The 22808-nt window shown below is 39.6% G+C and overlaps 1 protein-coding gene across 1 annotated transcript; it reads left to right on the top strand.

The window, feature by feature from the left end:
- Window positions 1–7136: 7136 nt before the first annotated feature.
- Window positions 7137–19013, top strand: LOC132119189 (epiphycan-like). Its single transcript, XM_059528988.1, has 6 exons — window positions 7137–7295; window positions 9813–9978; window positions 10099–10257; window positions 10459–10661; window positions 10964–11059; window positions 18855–19013. The coding sequence occupies exons 1-6, from the start codon at window positions 7137–7139 to the stop codon at window positions 19011–19013; spliced, it is 942 nt and encodes a 313-aa protein (XP_059384971.1).
- Window positions 19014–22808: the final 3795 nt, after the last annotated feature.

Raw genomic sequence — 22808 nt, 5'->3', positions numbered from 1 at the left:
TGTAAAGCTCTGATTTTGCACATGCTTTTAAAATTTAAGCAATGTTTGTCAGAATGACATAATTCTGACAAAACCTAAAAAAGTCTTTAAATATGCACATAATTACCATGTGGATTTAAATGTATTCAAGTTGCCTTGCTATTAACTGTCCAACATTCTAAATTATGATCACTCAAACTCATTAAAGGAACAGCAAACTTTAATGATTTTTTTTTTCAGGTACATCACAACATGTAGCTCCTTAATTAGTCCTGTGAGATGAACCACTGTGAAATCTATTTGGCAGCAAATCTTTCCAGGCACCCTCCGTCCTCTTTTATCCACTAGCTCGATGTTGTTTTCCATTTGGAGGCTTGAACAGATTCCACATTTTAATCCATTAAACTCCAGATGTTTCACATGGCCTTCAAAATAACATCTAACTTAACTGTTTTTAAAGCTTTTAGTTGTTGTTTCCCTCTCTCTGACACACTCTTGCTCCTATAACCTTATACCATCAAATTTCTGAAGCAGATGCACATTGTGTCACATGACTTCCCAGCAATGGATGTTTCATAGACTACACTATAGCACACTGATGTCCATTTGGATCTGTTTTGGCTGTTTAATTGTTTCATCAAATATTCCATTCATCTTAGAAATTTGGCAACCTCATTCATCTGTTTTCAGGGATTTACTTCAACCTGGTCTCAAAAAAATATGTACCTCTGTGAACTTTTCGTGCAACACCGTTTTTACGTACCCCATGCACATTTCAACGCAGTTTCATGCTGGACACAAGATCTCACAGCTGGATTCGACTAAGTTTGCAAGGTTTGTGATATTAAATGTTCATTAGTCATACAAAGATTTGTTTAAATGATAATATAAATGCATATTTGCTTACGGTAAACGAGAAAGTATTATAATGTTTGCCTTTCTATGACTAATAATATAAAAGCAATCATTATAATACTTTTTGTATACATTAATTCCTTTGTTTAACAGTCCTATCTGATTATTAGACAGATTTCTAACCGTGTTAGACTAAACTGCTAACAACGACGATGAACAAGAGAGAGAGAGTGTAAGCAGGTGCTGCCGCTCTCAGCGCCGTCAAAATAAAAGTCCCGCCTTGAACACATCGGCCAGGCAGAAAAAATTATTGGCTAATGCCGATATTTGAAAAATGGCAAATATCGGCCGATATATCCGTCAACTACTATGCAAAACTGATATAAAACGCATTTGCTGATGCAACTGTGCCATTCCCTTATGAAAATTAACCATGGTTTTACTACAAATAAAACCAAAAAACCATGGTTACTATAGTTAAACCATGGTAACCACAAATTAACCATGGTTTTGCTAAATTAACCATAGTTTAACCATGGTATTTGTAGTAAATCTGTGGTTATACAAATGGTAGTCAACACGCCAAAAAACCATGGGTTACTACAGTTTTACTATAATAAAACCATGGTTATTTTTCGTAAGGGTTTTAACTTCCTTATATGCAGATTTGAACTGCTTTGTAGAGCCGTGGTTACACAGGATTCAAACCAGAGCTCCTCACTTTTCAAGTACATCTCCTTACTCCGTGAGCTACCGAACAACCCGAATACATATGAAAACCCATAGATATGAAGCTGGATATGTGCGATGTTAACATTTAACAGCATAAGTTTTCAAATCTCCCAGCATATTAATATTGCTATATTAACGTTGTGCACTTCTAGCCCTAAGTTTTACACTCCCCTCTCAGCATCCCAGGACTTTTGGGACTGCAAAAATATTTTTGCTAACCTCAAACCCTTTTCCCCCACATTGTATGTAGTAGCGGCAACCACAGTGTGGCCCGCTACAATCTTCTAGCAGCATTTATGGGTCTCATGAGAGTGGGGCCAGCTCATAAAAATATTGTCAATTTCATTGTCTAGCCGGTCCGCTACTTGGGTCCACTGTCTAGTTCTGCCCTTTTTGGTTTTAGCTATGTTTTTGTCTGGCTTTTGTTATGGAGTTTTGTGTAAGGTATAAACAGGGTGTGATTTGCCGGGGGGTTCTGCCGCACAAGCACGAGGTCTCTCTTTCCCAGCGCAAACCTTTCTCTTTATCTGCTGTGTTCAGCGAGCCCAGAGAGGAGCAGCACTTTCAGTTAAAAAAAAGGGAGGCAATACAATACGATGCACTTACTCATAAATATGCTAATTAGCGCATGACGTCTTCTAGTTCATGTTCTCATTATTTATTTTTATGAATTAAATTGTTTCAAAACACACCCGCCCCCTCACCTTGTATAATCACCTTGTGTCAGTGTCAAAATAACTTTTTTTTTTACACCTTGTAAAATTATATTGTTCATGATAATTATAACTTTACTTAAAAACCACACATACCAATTTTTCAGTTTTTTTATTTCATATATATTATGAATAATCTTTTTTCACATTCTCATATTTCATGTCATATTTAATAGTTAATTCATTATAATAGAAAAATAATCTACCAACCATGTGATTATGTTCATCCATGGTGAACCATCATTCCATGGTTCAACTACACGAAGTCTTTACACAATAAATCAGACTGCAATTTTAGTACAAAAAAAGATTGAATTGTATAATTCAGACAACACGTCCGAATGATTGTGTCTGTCACTTCATGTAATTGTGGTGGTGTTTGAGTTAGTTAGTGCACATGTCCTCTTTGAACGTTGTCCCTGTAATGTAGACAGTCCATTAAACGTGCCTTTATGCCACTAAGCATATGGATCTGGGGCACTGGCCCACCTTTTCTCCAAGGCTCTATGAATTTGGCACTCATAAAAATTTTGTTCTGGGCCCCCCAAATTCAAGCAAGCATTTCAGTTCAACCTGGCAGCAGGTACATCTGCTCATCTATCTTCCCTGTCTCTTCCTTTGAAAGGTCCACCCCTAGTCTAAAGATTTCTCAGCCTTTTCCTCAGACATGTACTTAAAAGCAGAAACACAACCACAGATTTACAATGTATCTGTCTGTACAGCCTTAAAAAATTTTTTTTTTTTTTTTTTTTTTTTAAGAATCTTCAAGAAAACCCTTGTTTTTCTCCTCAAGAATGTGTGTGAGGCTTCTGTGGTCATGTTGACCTAAAACACATTCTTAACATTGAATGAATTAGTAAAAAAATAAAAAATAATAATTAAAGCATCAGCAACAGATTAAGTAAAAAATAATTATTCATGATATTGTGCGTACAGTATATTTCACAATATATTTATGATTTTAGCAATAGTCTCACATCTCTAAAGTTTTGAGCAGATCCATCTTTTTACACTTTCAACAAATCAAAGTCATTTGGAAATGATTAAGTAACCAAGACTGTTCTTAAAAAACGGATTATGTACTGTACTGACTGCAGCACATCTGTAGGGGTGAATGATATATCATTGAAGCAGTTTTAGGTTTCAGATGATCCCAGTCTTCTTCCCACTGTGCAAGGATGAAATGCTGAAACTAAATCATCTGAGAATGACCTTTTTTATAATATTCCAAGAATGGGATTTTGAATTGAATAACCTGAACAACAGTGAGACAAACAAAATAATGCCTTTCAATCAATTCATTATTTTCTGTTAAAATAACTGAGATTTATGGATGAGATGGGAAAGAAAGACATTTAAAACAATCCCCATATGTTTTAAGAATACTGTAGTCCTTAGAACATGTTTAATTTAATGCAACCATGATGCAGGTGTATTTTAAAATTTTAATAATTCAGTGTCCCAGAGCCAATTATTCTGCATATGCCTCATGTACATTTTAATTTCTAAAATCTTTTGTACAACTACTTAAAAAATGGGTTCACAATTCCATGCCAAATAATGATAGAAAATGTAGAAGTTTGAGAAGTTTTTACCAAGATATTCATAGATGATGAAAAAGCAACAATATCCATTTTAAAGATGTTAAGAAAACCTTCTCAAAAGGTGTTTGATAAGCTGTAAATGTATCCATCATGTCTCAGGAGCAGTGTGCTCTGGAGGCAGTTCAACAATAGCACAGTAGTCAGCATGTTGGCTTTGGCTCTCAGCAGTATTTCATGAGAAACAAACACACACACATAATTACAAATTCACTGGATTAGTGAAGACATGCCACAATGCTTCATACAGAGGAGATGATATTTGGAAAATCCCAAACCTGTAAAAATAACCTGTATTTAAAGAGGACAAAATGGATCATTTGATTCATTTGTATCGTTTCAAATAGTGAAGAAGCACATGAACTGTGGTGCTAAACTTAAAACTTAAAATTATTATTTTTTAAATAAAGCTGAAATAAAATATAATTGTTGACTTGACAACTAAATAAGTTGAAAGATTAGAATGACAAAAACTAAAATAAAAATACATTAAATAGACGTTTAAAAACTAATAAAAATGACAAAAGCATAAAAAAATTTAATATGCAGTTATAAGCTATAATTCAAAATATTAACAAAAGTACTGTAAAAGTATAAAACTAACATAACACTGCTGAAATGTCTTCATAAGCTGTTTCAACATGTTAGAACAAATGTGGATAAATATGAGGACATCTAAGAGTATTAAAAAATGACTAAAAAATGTGTCTCCTTACCACCTGCAACCAATCAAACGCTTCTGTCGAGAAAACGACAGCAGTTGAGTGACTGCAAAACAGATGTCCAGACAATAGACTATTGCAGTGCTTTTCATGCTCTGTCACTGTGATGCATCACTAAAACAGTCAAAGTGAGACATCTTACACTTCAGTCAAGTGTACCATTGCTGCAGATTTGTCTCTATATTAGTTGTATATCACAATTCACGGATCATCTGCATACACTCTTGACTATTTTAGAAAGAGAAACTTCCCATTTTTCATGCTTTTTCTGTAAACGTGTGTTATGGATGCACATTTAGATGTAATTTAGTAAGCCCACCTAACAGCGAAATGCAGAATAAAGTTTTAGCCTGGACCTTGTGAACTAATAAATGTTTTTTTAATGAATCTGTTGAATGAATGATTTACTATCTGTAACCTACCGGTGTAACCTAGAAAAACCATAAAGAATCAGAGAACAAATCTGAATGAAATCAAAAAAGTTATGAATCATAATCACCACCACTAGTATACTATTGTTTAGAGATTTTCTTAGTTAAGGAACAACTTAAAGCATCATTTTTACCAGTAATGGGTTTAGAGTATTAAGATTCATGAGTCTTTAGTTCATGCCTTTTGTCATGTTTTTCTATTCAGTGTGATGTTCCCATGTGTATCTTGTCAAATAATCTTGTAGTCCTAGTCAGTTGAAACAGTTATCTTGTTCACTTTGTTCATACGGAAAGGAACATTTAAATGAATAATTTATTCTCCCTTGTGTCATTCCAAACCATTCTTCATTATGTGGAACACCACAGAAAATATTTTAAAGAATTTATTAACTGCCAGCAGTTCAAAAAACATATGAACTTTCATTCTATAGAGGAAAACAAAACAAAACTATATATATATATATATATATATATATATATATATATATATATATATATATATATATATATACATACATACATACATACACACACACACACATACACACACAAATTTTGTTCCAAGTCATACAGGTTTGGAGGTTTACTTGAGGTTTACATAAGTCAACTTTTGTGTGTGTGTGTGTGTGTGTGTGTGTGTGTGTGTGTGTGTGTGTGTGACTGTGTGTGTGTGTGTGTGTGTGTGTGTGTGTGTGACTGTGTGTGTGTGAATCTCTTTAAGTCACTGTCTTGCAAAGTTTATACCCAAAATTATACACTAAGCACAAAAATAGTTTTTACAGTAGCTTCCCGAATGCTTCTTTAAAAAGTCAAGGACAGTTTTCCAACAATCATCCACAATTATCCTCGTTCTTAGAAAGAATCTTATTGAGCATTCTGTAATTTTATACATCCTCTATGGCTTGATTAATGTTATCCGGGTGGCTGATAGAAACTATTTGGTGAAATGCTGTACAATGTGACAAACAGCTCAGCACTCTTGCTCCCCCAGCAGGTCATTGTAGTGGAAATCATTCAGATGAACAGGGAAGAGCACTACTTTTTTACTGTACATCTTAAATATAATTTTTTTCCAATATTATATAAGACTTATATTATTGTATACTGAATGTGGCACTGAATTGTGGCAATAAATATCACTGCATCTTCAATGGTCCGTGAATGAATTCTGAATTCTGTAATAAAAATATCCCTGTAACACTTTTTATGACGTCTGTATTTATACATTATAAATATATTCTTTAGGTATTATAATGAATGAATAATGTGTTATAAAAAACCTCATAATGTGTTGTATCATCTCATAAATAATCATAAGAACAGTTTTAATGTTTTATAAAACCTACTTATTTTTGGTTATAGCTATTAAGAGTATGATGATTAATAACACACAATGCACATGTCGCATCCACTTAAGTTACAATTAATTATATTTCATAGTAGGAAAAATATATATTATTGAAGTCACCACCAACTGTTTGATTATCAGCAATCTTCAAAATATCTGCTTTTATGTTCTACATAAGAAAGCAACTCATACAGGTTTGGAGCGACATGATTGGGTGAGTAAATGATGACAGAATTTTCATTTTTGGGTGAACTATCCCTTTAAGTATATTTAATATGGTATTCATTGTGTGTTATAAATAACCTACTCTTAAATAATAGCCACAAAGGCGTTATGATTATTTATGAAATGATGCAACATATTATAAGGTTTTTTATAATGTGTAATGCATTCATTTTAATGCCTTGAGAATACCATTAGAATGTATCATAAATACGGGCTTCATAGAAAGTGTTTCCAATAATGCTAATAAATAAAAAAAACATTATAAATTATTCATATTCTAAAAAATTATTACAGAGATTCTGAAAATAAAATGATTTTAAACAAACATCAGAGTGACAGGCATACAGGGCTGTAGACAAACAGCTCCTGCGGATAGTCATAAAATCCCTGAAGAAAATAAAAATAAAGAGGACATTGCCAAAACCACAAAATGACACTCAGTGATGTTGAATCCATAAGGAGTCTCAAATCTGTATCACAAATACAAAATGACAAGGTACTGAGTAGATCATTCACTTTGTCTTTTATAGATGGCACTGTACCTTGTTTGGACCCTGATGGGCTTCAGTCTAAGTGCCCCTCCAGATGATATGGGCCCTGCAGTATATGACCTGGAGAATTATTATGACTCCGACACATGGGATCTACACACTTATGGAGAGACAGATGATTTTGATGACATGGATGAGGTGAGGGGAGGTTTTAATAGTTTTGTCAGTTTGTCAATTCTGTCATCATTTATTCAACATCATGTTGTTGTGTTTAGCAGAATATCAAGCTGTTATTTTCTATATAATCAAATTGAAGGAGGATAAGTGCTATTTCGCTCCAAAATCACAAAAACAACAACAAAAATGTACATCAGTAAAATGTAAGTAAAAAGTAACTTACATATCCCAAGTAGGGCTGGGCAATGAATCCATACCGATACTTATATTTATAATGTACCATGATATTTATAATTAACCAGAGGTGGAAAGAGTACAAAAATATTCTACTCAAGTAAAAGTACCATTACATTAATGAAATTTTACTTAAGTACAAGTAAAAGTACCAGTCTAAAAATCAACTCAAGTAAAAGTAAAAAGTAGCTCATTTAAAATTTACTCAGAGTAAAAATTACTTAGTTACATTTTAACAGTGGGAGGGAGTCAAAAATGGGACAGGCCAAGGGTGTCAAACTCAGTTCCTGGAGGGCCACAGTCCTGCACAGTTTAGATTTAACCCTAATTAAACACACCTGATCCAGCTAATCTAATCATTTAGGTTTATTTGAAAACTACATGATATGTGTGCTGGAGTAGGGTTAGAACTAAACTCTGCAGGGCTACGGCCCTCCAGGAACTGAGTTTGACACCCCTGGGATAGGTCTATTAATCTTAAACTAGTTGTTTTTAATTAAAGGAATCAGTTATTTAGAATAATAAAAATTTTGGGCTGTTACCAGGCAAATCAGTATCAACAAACTCATCTTTTAATGCAGAGTAAATGCAGAAGATTCATTGGAAGTGGCATTTAGATCTATTACACTAGTGCAGGACAAGAATGCATTTAACCTGCAGTTACAAATGCATGAATAATGTTTTGATATACAAGACATAAAATGTTGAATACTCATTTGAAATGATAAGAAATTAATTATTTAAAAAAAATCAAAAGATACTTTAAATGTGAAATTAAAATGGCCAGTATGTGTCAGCAAGTCACTGTTAATAAGTGAGTCATTGCGATTGAACCGAATCATTTAAACGGTTGATTCATTCAGAAACGAAACACTGTCACGTTGCTCAGAGACGCAAAACTGTGCTTTGGTGGCTGTGTTTGGAATTATTTTCTGTTGTAGAAATAGAGCTAAAAAAAGGCAATATGGTGTCTGAACGCAAGTCTCTTAATTAACTTTTTTAGCCTACTGAACTGTTATATATATGTATGCATATATTCATGATGATTTTTGGTGGAAAAGACGGCATTCTTTGTGTGATTTTGATTTAATATATGAAATTATATAAATATGTGAATTTTCTGCCCCTATATCTTACATTTTGTGATCATTCTAAATGCACTTTAGGAGACTGAATCACACAGTGAAAGAACGCACTATAAATGCGCGCGCACATCATTAAAACAAAAAACATGATATTAACGCAGATGATATATATAGCACACTCCTCACCACTGTCTTTTTGGCTAATTTGTGCAAAACCTCTTGCTTAAATGTCAAAGCTTCATTTTAACCACCAATGCAACGAATTATTTAGCTTACCTCTACATTCTTGCGAAGGGTTGATGTCTTGTCGAGATTTTATAAGCTGCTAGTTTGGTCTTCCTAGGCAAGTACAGCTTACACTGCATAATATAGCATACATATTGCCAAGGGTTCACTTCATTTCCTTCGAGTTAAACTTCAGAATATGACGGGGTTTCGTTTTCAGTGGTGTCTGCACCACTAACGCCTGTTTTGTCCGTCTGCATCTTTCTTGTGACTTTAGCGCCAGTTTGCCCTCCTGCCCATTATTTACTGACGTAGTTTCCAGTGAGCGATTTATTTATTTTTTTTTTTTTTTTTACTCAGTAATTAATGTGTTTTAAAATGTAGCGAAGTACAATACTTTAAACAAAATATACTTAAGTAAAAGTAAAATTACAGATTTTAAAAATTACTTTAAAAAGTATTAGTACACAAAAAAGCTACTCAATTACAGTAAAGCGAGTAAATGTAATTCGTTACTTTCCACCTCTGTAATTAACTTTATTACTGAACTTTATTTCCAAAGCTGTTTAATTAGATTAATTCTCACATTCACTTTTCCATTTAACACACAGGTCTTCACAACAATCCACCAAAATAAAAGTTCAGTTTAACATTAAGAAATTGTGTCAGAATTATATTACTATAGTACTAAGTATAGTTTTAATTTATACAATAAATTACATTATACATATAACATTTTATGAAATCATTAGACACTATTTTTGATGATAACTTTATATTAATGTAAATCATGCAACATAGAATCCAGAAAAAAATTCCAATAAAACAATTTTTAAAGAACAACATTTGAGCACAATGACTTCAGTTGTATTAACAAAAAAGTAGAGATATTTCTCCAAAAATATAATCTTGTGTTCATAATGTTTTACTATAAATGTGTGTTATGTTGTGTGAAGTCATTTTGTCTAACCTCTCTTTCTTCTCATTGACTGAGGTTGGGACGCTGGCTCCTCCTCCAGCAGTCACCCAGCCACCTGCTTTAGTTCCTCCAGAGGACTATGTGGAAGAAGTGACACTGCCTCCATGTCCGTCAAAGTCACTTGTCCCTTCCACTCTAGACTTCCATGGTCCGGGCCTGTTTGGGCCTGACACAGGCTTAGGTAGATGGATAATTGTTTTAAAGGGGAGAAAAATGTTGTGTTTTCAACTTAATTTATGAATGTTTGCCTTCTGGTGGTGTAAACCGTCATAATATGGTCCTCTCTCCCTCTCTACTGCAGGGATGCCCTCCTGCCTGCTGTGTGTGTGCATCAGCGGCAGTGTGTACTGTGATGACTCAGATCTGACACAGATTCCCCTTCTCCCCAGAGAAACCAAACACTTCTACGGTCGGTTCAACAAGATCACAGAGGTCAGGGCCACAGACTTCATCAATCTCAGTAAGACTCAAAGAGACATTCTTCTTTCTTGCAAATACAAATGTGGTTTTTCAAACACGTGCTGTATTACACAGTTTACATCAGGTCTGAAATGCATAGATAGTAAGCTAATAAAGAGTCTATAGCTAGATTTAAGACTTAATGTATTGTATTATGAATCAAATTGAATATAGAGAAAACTGCACTTAACGCTTTTCCCATATCAGCTGAAACGGATCGACCTCAGTGGTAACCACATAGGTAAAGTGAACGAGGATGCTTTTTGTTCACTGCTACAGCTTCAGGATCTCATGTTGGCTGACAACAACATCTATGCCCTTCCAGAACTCCCAGCTACCCTCAAGCACATTGACGTTCGCAATAACCAGCTGAGGAGTTCAGGCATGCATGCAGAGGCCTTTAAGGTACGTAGACATCCAGCAGGATTTTTTATGTTTCTGAAATAAGTCTGATCAAAAATACAGTATAAACATATTTACACTTGGGATGTGTGAAAAATACACTTTCACTTAATAAAATGCACTCATATTGAAAAATACATTCTCTGAAAACAAATTGTGACATGCAGATTTTTTATTGATTGATTGATTGTATTAAAATTTTTATCCTCACCAAATAATTACATTTCCACTGACAAATTACAAACAGTGCATGGAGTGAGCTTGATGATCTTATTTTGTTTGTGTTCAATTCCTGTCATGAGTAGGAGATGAAGGAACTTCAGTTCCTGTACCTGTCAAACAACAAATTAGACTACATTCCTGTACCCCTACCTGAGAGTCTACGAGTGATCCACCTGCAGGTAAAAAACAACTCCTGCTACTCTCCTCACTAGTAACAAGTAATGCCCTTAGATTTAAATGCACAATATGTAAGATTTTTGTAGAAAATTATCCAAAAACAACTTGCACATTGTGATATATTCTCTACTTACGTTATCCCAAAAGTTCCCAAGGAATTGTAAATCCAGAGAAATTCCTATTTTAAATAATGGCTCGTCCCAGTTCATTGTCACCTATCAATTATGTAATATCTGCGTCACCGCTTCTGGGTCCAAACGCTGCCAGAAGAAAACAGTGCTAATATACATAATATAATGTAATATAATACTACCAGAAAAATTATAATCCCTAACTCCATACCGAAGTCCCCGATAGCCAGACAATGAAAATATATATATATATATATATATTGTGTCTGGTATGCTGTGAGCATGGATACTGTAGTGTACACCATAAGTTTTTAAATGTTTATCTTAAATGTGCAATATGAACAGTGCTCATAAAAAAACTGCTGAGATAGGATTCTTTAGTGAAACCAGTTGAGGCTTGGACCTGAAAACAGCATTTCTTACATCACAACATAACAAACAGATAACCACACTCTTGTAAAAGGTCATTGTCTTGAAAAACTGTGTATGTTATGTTTAAAGATAAGATATTAAAAACACTAAATGCAGCATACAGTGTCAGGAACACAACTGGACACAGATGCAGGTTACAGTGCGAGACCAATTTATTCAAAAAAGTCAAAAGAAAAGCTCCCTCCAACAAACAAAAACAGGCCGGGAAATGAGGAAAAAGGTCCAACAAAAATAAGAGACTTCAATGTCCTTGCAAAAATGCCCGGCAGGGGGCGCCTAACGGTGCGGCCGCGTAGAGAGCGGTGAGGGGAGGAAGCCACGAGAGAGCCAGTGACGGAGCAAACAAAACTCTTCAGAAGTATGCCGGTGCCCGGTCTAAGAAATGAGGGAGGGGAAAAATAGAAAAACAAAACAAAACCAGTAGCAGCAAACAATGGCACGACAGAACAAGGCTTGACAGGATCAGACAGAAAGACTACACCGGGACTATTGGCGAACAACGATCTGGCACCGATAGGCGCGACAGACGAGAATAAATAGAGCAAGAGATGAACAGACATTGAATTCAGGTGAGCGGAGTCAAACAATTAGAAGCGGAAACAGTAGTGATGAGGGGGAGGGATGAACGCCACAGATAGGTGCAAGACGAACGATCAAAACCAAAACCAAACACCATGTGCACACGAGCTGCAGACATATACAGAAACACACGCACACACCGAAGAACGGGGTGATCAGACAGCGGACATGACAGTACCCCCCCTCCGACGGACGCCACCAGGCGCCGCAGGAAGGGGCTCACCTCGTCGCCGGTAGAAGTCCTCGACCAGTGTCCGATCCAAGATGTCCCGGGCCGGAACCCAGCTCCTCTCCTCTGGGCCATAGCCCTCCCAGTCCACAAGATATTGAAAGCCCCGACCCCTACGTCGGACATCTAGCAACTTCCGCACCGTATAGACCGGGGAGCCATCCACTAGACGGGGGGGAGGGGGGGTTGGGGCAGAAGGAACAAGAGGGGAATGGAACACAGGTTTAACCCTGGAAACATGGAAAACAGGGTGCACCCGACCAAGCGTGGTAGGGAGCTTGAGCTGTACCGCCGCCGGACTCAGGACCTTGGTGATCCGGTATGGGCCAATGAACCTGGGTGCCAACTTGCGTGAAGCTACCCTGAGAGGCAGGTCCTTGGTGGAGAGCCATACCCGTTGACCACACACATAGCGGGGAGCAGGAGTCCGGTGACGGTCGGCCGCTGCTTTAGTCCGCCTACTAGCCTGGGCCAAGGCCGCCTTAGCCCTCTTCCAGGTGCGTCAACACCGTCGGACGAAGGCCAAAGCAGACGGGACCGCAGCTTCGGGTTCCTGTGTGGGAAACAAGGGAGGTTGATAACCGACAGAACACTGGAATGGGGACATACCTGTGGCAGAAGCCGGAAGGGAGTTATGGGCGTATTCTACCCAGGATAGCTGTTGACACCAGGAGCTGGGATTTTGGGATGCCAGGCAGCGAAGAGTACGTTCCAAATCCTGGTTTGCCCGCTCAGACTGCCCGTTGGTCTGGGGATGGAATCCTGAAGACAGACTCGTAGAGGCCCCGATCTGCCGACAGAACTCCCTCCAAAACCGAGAGACAAACTGGGGACCCCTATCAGAGACCACGTTGACCGGAAGACCATGAATCCGGAACACGTGATCAACCATCACCTGAGCAGTCTCTTTGGCTGAGGGGAGCTTGGGAAGGGGAATGAAATGGGCCGCCTTAGAGAAACGGTCCACCACCGTAAGAATGACGGTGTTACCCTTAGATTCCGGAAGGCCAGTGACAAAATCAAGGGCCAAATGTGACCAGGGGCGAGAAGGGATGGGCAACGGGTGGAGCAGACCAACGGGAGGCGCATTGGAAGTCTTGTTCTGAGCGCAAACCGAGCAGGCAGCCACGAACTGCCTGACATCCTTGGCCATGGATGGCCACCAGAATCGCTGGCGGATGGCAGCCAGCGACCTCCGGACTCCTGGATGACAAACCAGCCTGGACGAGTGACCCCACTGGATGACTTCAGAACGCAACTTGGTGGGAACAAACAGATTACCCGCTGGACCCCCCTTCGGCACAGGCCCCTTAATTAGGGCCTCCTCTACTCGTCTCTCGATGTCCCAAGAGAGGGATGCCACCACCACCCCCTTGGGCAAGATGGTGTCTGCTGACTCCTCCCTCCCAGGAACCTCAAAGAGACGAGAAAGAGCATCGGGCTTAACATTTTTGGACCCGGGCCTGTAAGACAGCGTGAAATTGAACCGGCCGAAGAAGAGGGCCCAGCGAGCCTGTCGGGAGCTCAGCCTCCTGGCCGAACGGATATACTCGAGGTTCTTGTGATCCGTCCAGACCAGGAAGGGCCGAGCTGCGCCCTCCAACCAGTGACGCCACTCCCCCAAAGCCAGCCTGACCGCCAACAACTCCCGATTACCTATGTCGTAATTCCGTTCTGGGGGACTCAGGCGGTGGGAGAGGAAGGCACAGGTATGCACCTTTCCGTCCTCGTGCGACCGCTGAGATAGGACCGCGCCCACTCCGACATCGGAGGCATCCACCTCAACAATGAATTGACGTTCAGGGTCTGGAATAGACAAGACAGGAGCAGAGATAAAACGGGACTTTAATTTATCAAAGGCCTCCTGTGCCCCAGTATTCCACTTGAACGGTACCTTGGGAGAGGTGAGTGCCGTTAAAGGTGCAGCAATCTGACCAAAGTTCCGGATGAACCGCCGATAGAAGTTGGCAAACCCCAGGAACCGCTGCAGAGCTTTACGAGAGTCAGGAGCTGGCCACTCGGCAACGGCCCTTACCTTACAGGGGTCCGCTTTGATCTCCCCCGCGGAAACAACGAACCCCAGGAACGGAACCGACTGGGCATGGAAGACGCACTTCTCCGCCTTAACATAGAGCTGGTTCTCCAGCAGCCGTTGTAACACCTGGCGAACATGCTGAGTGTGTACCTGCAGAGATGGGGAAAATATCAAGATATCATCAAGATACACGAAGACAAAGCGATTCACCATGTCTCTCAACACGTCGTTAACCAGGGCCTGGAAGACAGCTGGGGCATTGGTCAGACCAAATGGTAGGACCCGGTACTCAAAGTGTCCCGTGGGTGTGTTGAAAGCTGTCTTCCACTCATCCCCCTCACGTATGCGGATTAGGTGATAGGCATTCCGAAGGTCTAGCTTGGTGAAGACCTTGGCTCCCTGCAATAGCTCAAAGGCAGACGACATAAGAGGCAAGGGGTACCTGTTTTTAATAGTGATGTCATTCAGGCCTCGATAATCTATACAAGGACGCAAGGAGCCGTCCTTCTTCTTGACAAAGAAGAACCCAGCACCTGCATGAGATGAAGAGGGTCGGATGAGACCGGCTTTGAGGGATTCATTAATATATTTGTCCATGGCCTCTCTTTCAGGACCTGAAAGGGAAAACAAGTGACCCTTGGGCGGAGAAGTGCCTGGGAGGAGCTCAATGGCACAATCATAAGGGCGATGTGGAGGTAAGGAGGTGGCCCGGGACTTACTAAACACCTGGCACAGGTCGTGGTACTCCACCGGGACCCCCTTCAAATCAGCAGCCTCCACCTGCAAGACAGGACACACAGACACAGGGAAAGAGGCAGCACCCAAACAAGACGCAAGACAAAACTTACTCCAAGACAAGACAGAGTTGCTGGACCAATCCACGTGAGGGCCATGTTGCACCAACCACGGGTGCCCCAGAACTATGGGAGCACTCGGGGATTCAAGAAGGTACAGCGTGGTCACCTCACGGTGATTGCCCGAGACTATAAGATTGACAGGAGGAGTAGCATAGGAGACAGTGGTGATCAAAGTGCCATTCAATGAACGGGCAGGAATAGGTTCGGAAAGAGGAATTGCAGGAATTCCCCAGCGGGTGGCTAGAGAGAGGTCCATAAAGTTGCCCTCAGCTCCCGAGTCAACCAGTGCAGTACAGGAGTTAAGGACATCACCAAACTGAATGGAGACAGGAAGGAGAGTGCGAGAGGAGGGGGGGTGCAATAAAGGGGTAGCGCTCACCAGGATCCCCCTCTTTACTGGTGAGCCTTGACTTTTAGCGGACAGCCTGCTGCGAAGTGACCTGATTTGCCGCAATACAGACATAGCCCTAGGGCGAGGCGTTGCTGCTTCTGTTGAGGAGTGAGCCGAAGGCGCCCCACCTGCATGGGCTCAGGCTCAGTGGTTTCTGTGGGGGAAACAGATGACGACTCCTCAGTCCTCCAGGGTGCACGAACTGCCAGGCGTTGACGACGGCGGCGAAGGCGACCCTCGATCCGCAACGCCATGTTAACAAGATCGTCAAAATCACGTGGCAGGTCCTGAGTGGCCAGCTCATCCTGGATGTCATCCTCTAGCCCAGCATGAAACATAGCTCGACAGGCCTCCTCATTCCAATCGCAGGTAGCTGCCAGAGTCTTGAAATGAATTGCATAGTCTGTTACGGAGCGACCCGCCTGACGGAGCCGTGCTAGCTGGTCAGCCGCTTCCTGACCTCTGGCAGAGCGGTCGAATAGCCTCTCCATCTCCTGGCGGAAATCTTTAAAAGAAGCACAACACGGAGCTTTAGTCTCCCAGACGGAGGTTCCCCAGTCTCTAGCCTTGCCGGTTAGAAGAGTCAATACAAAAGCCACTTTGGATATCTCAAGTGCGTATATGCGTGGCTGCAAGGCAAACACCACAGAACATTGGGACAAGAAGGCCCGGCAGGAATTGGGGTCCCCATCATAGGGTGGTGGGTTATTGCATCGGGGCTCAGGCTCATGGCGAGGAAGATGGTGAACTGCACCACCCTGAGCAGCCTCTCGTTGCAGTTCTTGGATGCGGTTGGTCAGCTCAGCCACTTGGTTGGCTAAAAACTCCACCTCCCTTGTGGTGTTCGTCAGTCTGGCTTCGTGCTGGCCCAAAAGAACACCCTGCTGGGTGACTGCGGTTCTGACAGGATCTGCACCTGCTGTGTCCATCTTGGCCAGATCGTTCTGTCAGGAACACAACTGGACACAGATGCAGGTTACAGTGCGAGACCAATTTATTCAAAAAAGTCAAAAGAAAAGCTCCCTCCAACAAACAAAAACAGGCCGGGAAATGAGGAAAAAGGTCCAACAAAAATAAGAGACTTCAATGTCCTTGCAAAAATGCCCGGCAGGGGGCGCCCAACGGCGCGGCCGCGTAGAGAGCGGTGAGGGGAGGAAGCCACGAGAGAGCCAGTGACGGAGCAAACAAAACTCTTCAGAAGTATGCCGGTGCCCGGTCTAGGAAATGAGGGAGGGGAAAAATAGAAAAACAAAACAAAACCAGTAGCAGCAAACAATGGCACGACAGAACAAGGCTTGACAGGATCAGACAGAAAGACTACACCGGGACTATTGGCGAACAACGATCTGGCACCGATAGGCGCGACAGACGAGAATAAATAGAGCAAGAGATGAACAGACATTGAATTCAGGTGAGCGGAGTCAAACAATTAGAAGCGGAAACAGTAGTGATGAGGGGGAGGGATGAACGCCACAGATAGGTGCAAGACGAACGATCAAAACCAAAACCAAACACCATGTGCACACGAGCTGCAGACATATACAGAAACACACGCACACACCGAAGAACGGGGTGATCAGACAGCGGACATGACATATAGTAAATTCTCTGGTTCTGTAGACATCTTCTTAATGGAAGTGGGTACAGGAGTCCCTCAAGGATCTGTGTTGGGGCAATTATTATTTAGTAAATATATAAATTGTCTAGAAGTTAATTTTGAAAATGCAAGGTTACACTTTTATACAGACGACACTATCATCTATTGTTCTGCTCTTACACGACAACAAGCTCTGGGTGATTTAAAATCAGCATTTGATATTATTCAAGCAAGGTTTTTTACTTTAAAGTTGGTCTTAAATGTTGAAAATAACTAAATTTATGTGGTTATCAAATTCTATATTTTTTTAGGTAGTTCTATTGTTCTCCGAACTCTGCAAGGGAAACTGATAGCATTGGTGTCAGAGTATAAGTACCTGGGCATCATAATTGATGACAAGCTACATTTCAATTCACATTAATTATTTGAGACAAAAGTTAAAGAAGCAGCTAGGATTTTATTTTAGAATAGCTTTTCATTTAACGCAAGGAAGGAGTTTGTCTCTGGAACTTTTTTAACCAATTGTTGACTACGGAGATGTACAGTAGTATGCCTCTTCTTATCTTCTTGCCTCCCTGGAAGCTGTGTTTCACCGTGCCTTAAGATTTATTACGGATTGCAGTGATCATTCTGAGACATGGCTTGTGACTGTGCTTGCATATTGGCTGGTATAGGCTGAAAAATACGCTTTTTTAATTGCTATTTGAGCAAAAGAAACAACATTTATGAGACTGTTGTTGTAAGATTTTATTGGTGATTTCAAATATAAAATTTTATCTTAAGCTTGGTGAACGGTTTTGGAGAATTTGAAGTTTTCCCATTCAAAAGATAGGAGCTGTATGCATGAGGCGTTTCAAAAATGGCCGCCGAGTGACATGGCTTGCCTTCTATCTTTGAATTTGGTTGCTCTCATCTATCTTTGCAAATGGATTGTGAACAGTCTAAATGTTCATAAATGTATCAAATAAGCATTCAGAGACGTCCTGGTTATTTTTTTTCTACTTTCTCAGTGTCAGACTCAGGTTCAAACATGTACGGCTGAACACCAGTTCCCTCACTCTCAGTCATGTTGCTATTGCTGTAGGTATGCAAAGCAGAGATGTATATGCAAATCCCTCAGGGCAGCAATGTGCAGCTCATTTGCATTTAAAGTGAAACACACCAAAACAGCCCTTTGTTATGACATGCCCTAAAAACACATTTTCAGCATGTTATAATATGTGATCTGTGTATTTTGAGCGAAAACTTCACAGACACATTCTGGGAAAACCCAAGATCTACAGATCTTGTAAAATGGGACAAATAAGTGCCCTTTTAATTTAGACCTGCTTAATGTTACACCATGATTCTTTTCCACTTCCACTTTGGAAGGTACAGGTAATAATAATAAAAAATGTATTACATCTGTGAACATGATTCGAACATGGTGAAAACGACATCTCCCGTAGTTCCACTCTCCTTCATAGCGTCAGCAAGCTTCACCTTTGTTACTGTTTTGAAATGCCACCTCTTGCCTTTAATGCTACTTCTTTCTCTTTTCCTCCAGAACAACAATATACAGAGCATGAGCCAAGATACCTTCTGCAACACCCAGAACAAAAACTACATACGGAAAGCACTGGAGGACATCAGGATTGATGGCAACCTTGTGGACATCAATCTTTATGCCCAGGCTTATATCTGCTTACCGCGAACTCCATCCTAGGGCAATATTCCCCTATTTTCCACAGTTTGTGTGTGTATGTGAGTATTTTCTTCATTTCTAAACTCCTCTGTGACCACAATAAAATCATATGAAGCAAAAAGATCAAGTACTTTAAAATGACGTATCAATATCTAGGAAAATGGTTTTAGTTCTTATTTAGTAAAGTATGTTGTTCAAAAATCCAATGAGCTACCACAGGGATACTACTAAATGAAAAGCCACCATAAGTGACCAATTTGGAACAGTCTACATAGGCAGTAACATTTCACAAACAGGAGACACGACTCACACTTTGATTTTAACAGTGTTTGGTGTCAGCATGTTGCTGGGCTAATGAACTGTTAAGTCGAATAAATATACAAATAAATAGCACACACAAATATGTGGTAAAATGGTTGATTCAGTAGTCACCTATAAATCAGTTGAACTATTTCAACAAAGATGGGCTCATTGGGCAAACATGCCTCTACCTACAAATCTCCCAAAACCTAGCTATACATACATATTACTGCAGTTTCTAGCTGAAATGAACACTAGAGGCCGTAAAAAACTGTTTACTCCCTTTTACACAAATCGTGATTACAGTGCAGATATCAATAAGTGACCGTTTCTATGACCTCAGAGTGCTTTTGCCAGAGCACATGATTTGTAAGCTAGGTACAACAGGGCTTTTCTGACATAGTAAACTGGCTCAGTAGCTATAGTGTTGCAAAATGTGCAAAAGGCAATATATTATAATTTTTTATAAATGATTCAACCACCATGTTGGGTGCATTTTTTCTTCTAATGGCACTGCAATATTTTCTGGGATTGCCTTCCCCATGGAGGAAAGCCTATATGTGATGCTGCTTTACAATTTGTCCATAAAATGCCATCTTAAAAGGTAGTGTAATCATTCTAACTTCCTTTTGGGAAATCCTTCATGTTGTGAGCACACCTATTTGATGCCTTAAAATATATTAATTTAGGATGACCACTAAGTTTTGAAACGGAGACATTGATCGGTCATGACAAAATTGCACAGGAAGCCAGAGCAAGAGGATAGTATACAACTACAATTTTCACCACAAAGTGGCGCCATTCTCCAGTACTTCTGTCTGCTGTAGCATATTTCTGCATTTCTATAGACACTTAGATCCATCTGTCAGGTGTTTGTGTCATTTAATCTCAGATGGATGCTAACAGTCTTTGAGCATGCACTGTTCTTTATTAATGATGCAGTACATTTGCTTAATTTGCTCTGTTTCCCATTCAGAAGTTTTAAGGACGTAGGCTATATACTGTGACAACTCAGCTGCATCTATTTTTAAATCAATTCGTTCATGTACCACTGCAGGTGGTTTCTGAGGTTACTTAGCAACTGTCAAATATTTATAGTCTGTCATTTACCCATGAGCGCAATGTAAAGATACTCCTAGATTATTTGCACTAGACGTTAAGCACCTGTAAAGACACAACAAATTTAATCCCATGAGCATGAACAGATTTTCACACTTCAAAATGTGTGCGGTGCGCTCATTCTTTCAGCTTTAAAGCTATGACATAAGCATGATGTCCAACTGGACAAACTACCGCACAGGTCTTCACTGCAAACATCCCACACATATCCATTTAATGACACATTTTGAATGAAGCCCAGATTTCTATCTAAACTTTAAATTAAACACAGCAGCAGAAAATTACAGTCTGGCTTTCTTTTGTAGCACTGTGATCAACAGCAGTGGTTCTCGAATGGTTTGTAATATATATATATATATATATATATATATATATGTATGTATGTATGTATATGTATGTGTGTGTGTGTGTGTGTGTGTGTGTGTGTGTGTGTGTGTGTGTGTATAAATGAAACAGATGCCACAATAACAAAATTGTTTATATTAAAAGTAATCAAAACTATCCTTAAAATCTAACATTGATTTAAGGAGTTCAATACAAGTTAAGGTCAATTTGCAGCATTTGTAGTGTAATATTGATTACCAAAGGATTCATCCATCATTTTTTTTATAATGGAAGTGAATGGGGCCAAACCAAGTGTAAAATACTGTTTAAAAAAGGCACAAAATGTAATTATACATTATAATGTAGTTTAACCCAATTTTCTCATCTTGTTGGCATGACAGCATTACTCCTAAAATCCCTAAACAACCGTAAATATGGTGAGAACATTACAGAGTCAATTATTGCTAATGTAATGCTAATGAGAAGAAATATTGCAAGTGATTTTATAAAATTCTAAGATTCACATTTCTGCTCCAACTATTGGCACCATTTACTTTTAATTGTAAATGCCTCACTTTGATCCTGATTTTTTAATAGAAATTATTGTAATAGAAATTATTCCAAAAATGTTCCCAATATTTTCCTTTATTATCATCATGAACTGTATAGGCCCAACATGTCATACGATAAAGTAAAAAAAAAATACATTAATTATTTTAATATTTTTTTTAATGCTGTTATTTACTCACCCTTGATTCATTCCAAAAATGTATAACTTTCTTCTTTTGTGGACCATAAAAGAAGATGCTTTTAAAAAATGAGATTTCTTTTTTCTTTTTGGACCTTCAATAAAAAGTCAGTAATAACCAAAACAGTTTGGTTAGCAACATTCTTGAAAATATCTTCTTTTATGTTCCACAGATTAAAAAAAGTCAAACAGGTTTGGAATAACATGAGCGTCAGAAATTTCATTTTTGGGTGAACATTCCCTTTACATTAACATTTTTGTAAATGCATAAGTTTCCTTATTTCCTTTTAAAAACTTACTGGCTTTATAGCATTCAAATGTAGTTTTGTTTATGGTTTGAGGATGGAGGCATGTTATGCAACCTGTTCACATTGGCATCTGTGTAATTTGGGTAGCTTACCAAGTGAGAGACTTGTGCCCAAATACTGATTTGTGGACTTCAACAACAAAATATATGGAAACCGTTTCCATTGCATTCAAATCCCCTGCTCTGTCAGAATAATTCCACGACCCATTTTTGGTTCACTGCCCACTAGTTGAAAGCCACTGGTCTGCAGTCCATGAAAGAAAAAAAGAGACAGAGAGCGAGGCTAAGCGCTGCTAATCTCCCAGTACGGTCAAGCTTTACGATCGGTACGATTCCTCCTCCTCCTCCTCCACTCCTTTTCACTGGGCTCCATTCTCCTCCTCGCCCAAAGAATCCTTCCATTGTTATTTGCTTTCATGAGGGCTTATATCATTCCTCCTCTCCTCTGTCACATATGACTTTTTTTAACCTCTTCCAGGCAGCCATTGCCAGTGACTCACTTGATGAATGAAGACGAGAGAAAACTCTATCCCTTTCCCTGTGGCTGCAGGGGCATTTACGGTGATTTAAGGCATTTACACTACCAGCGACTAATTGGTACATCAAAAAGAGGAGTGTCTGAGATGAGAAAGCAAAGAAATAAAGCTCTTTTGTAAACAATGGTTTTGAAAACACATTGCATTGCTGCAATGAGGGCAAAGTTTGCACCTGCTTTAATGCCACGGATTCTACATAGCCATCTCTCTGTTTCTCTCCTGCTCTGCGCTGTGTCCATGAAGGTGACCTTGCATTCTGCCTGAGCTCATTCATTGATCTCATCACTGAAAGGACCTGCGGGCTTCCCTCCCACATGATTCAGGGAAGGGAGGGGCCAGAGATAGGTACATAAGCTGTGGGGGTGTATTTCAGCCGTGGGTGCGCGTGTGTGTGTATATGTGTGTTTGTGTAGGTAGTAGGTGAAGAGAGGGGCTAAGACAAGAGGAATGTTTAAAACATGCATCTATCCTTCTTTCAGTCT

Source organism: Carassius carassius, chromosome 38 (genome assembly GCF_963082965.1).
Source record: "Carassius carassius chromosome 38, fCarCar2.1, whole genome shotgun sequence".
In the NCBI taxonomy this organism is placed as follows: domain Eukaryota; kingdom Metazoa; phylum Chordata; class Actinopteri; order Cypriniformes; family Cyprinidae; genus Carassius; species Carassius carassius.
Note: the sequence above shows the minus strand (reverse complement) of the source record. Positions and strands in the feature narration are given on the sequence as shown.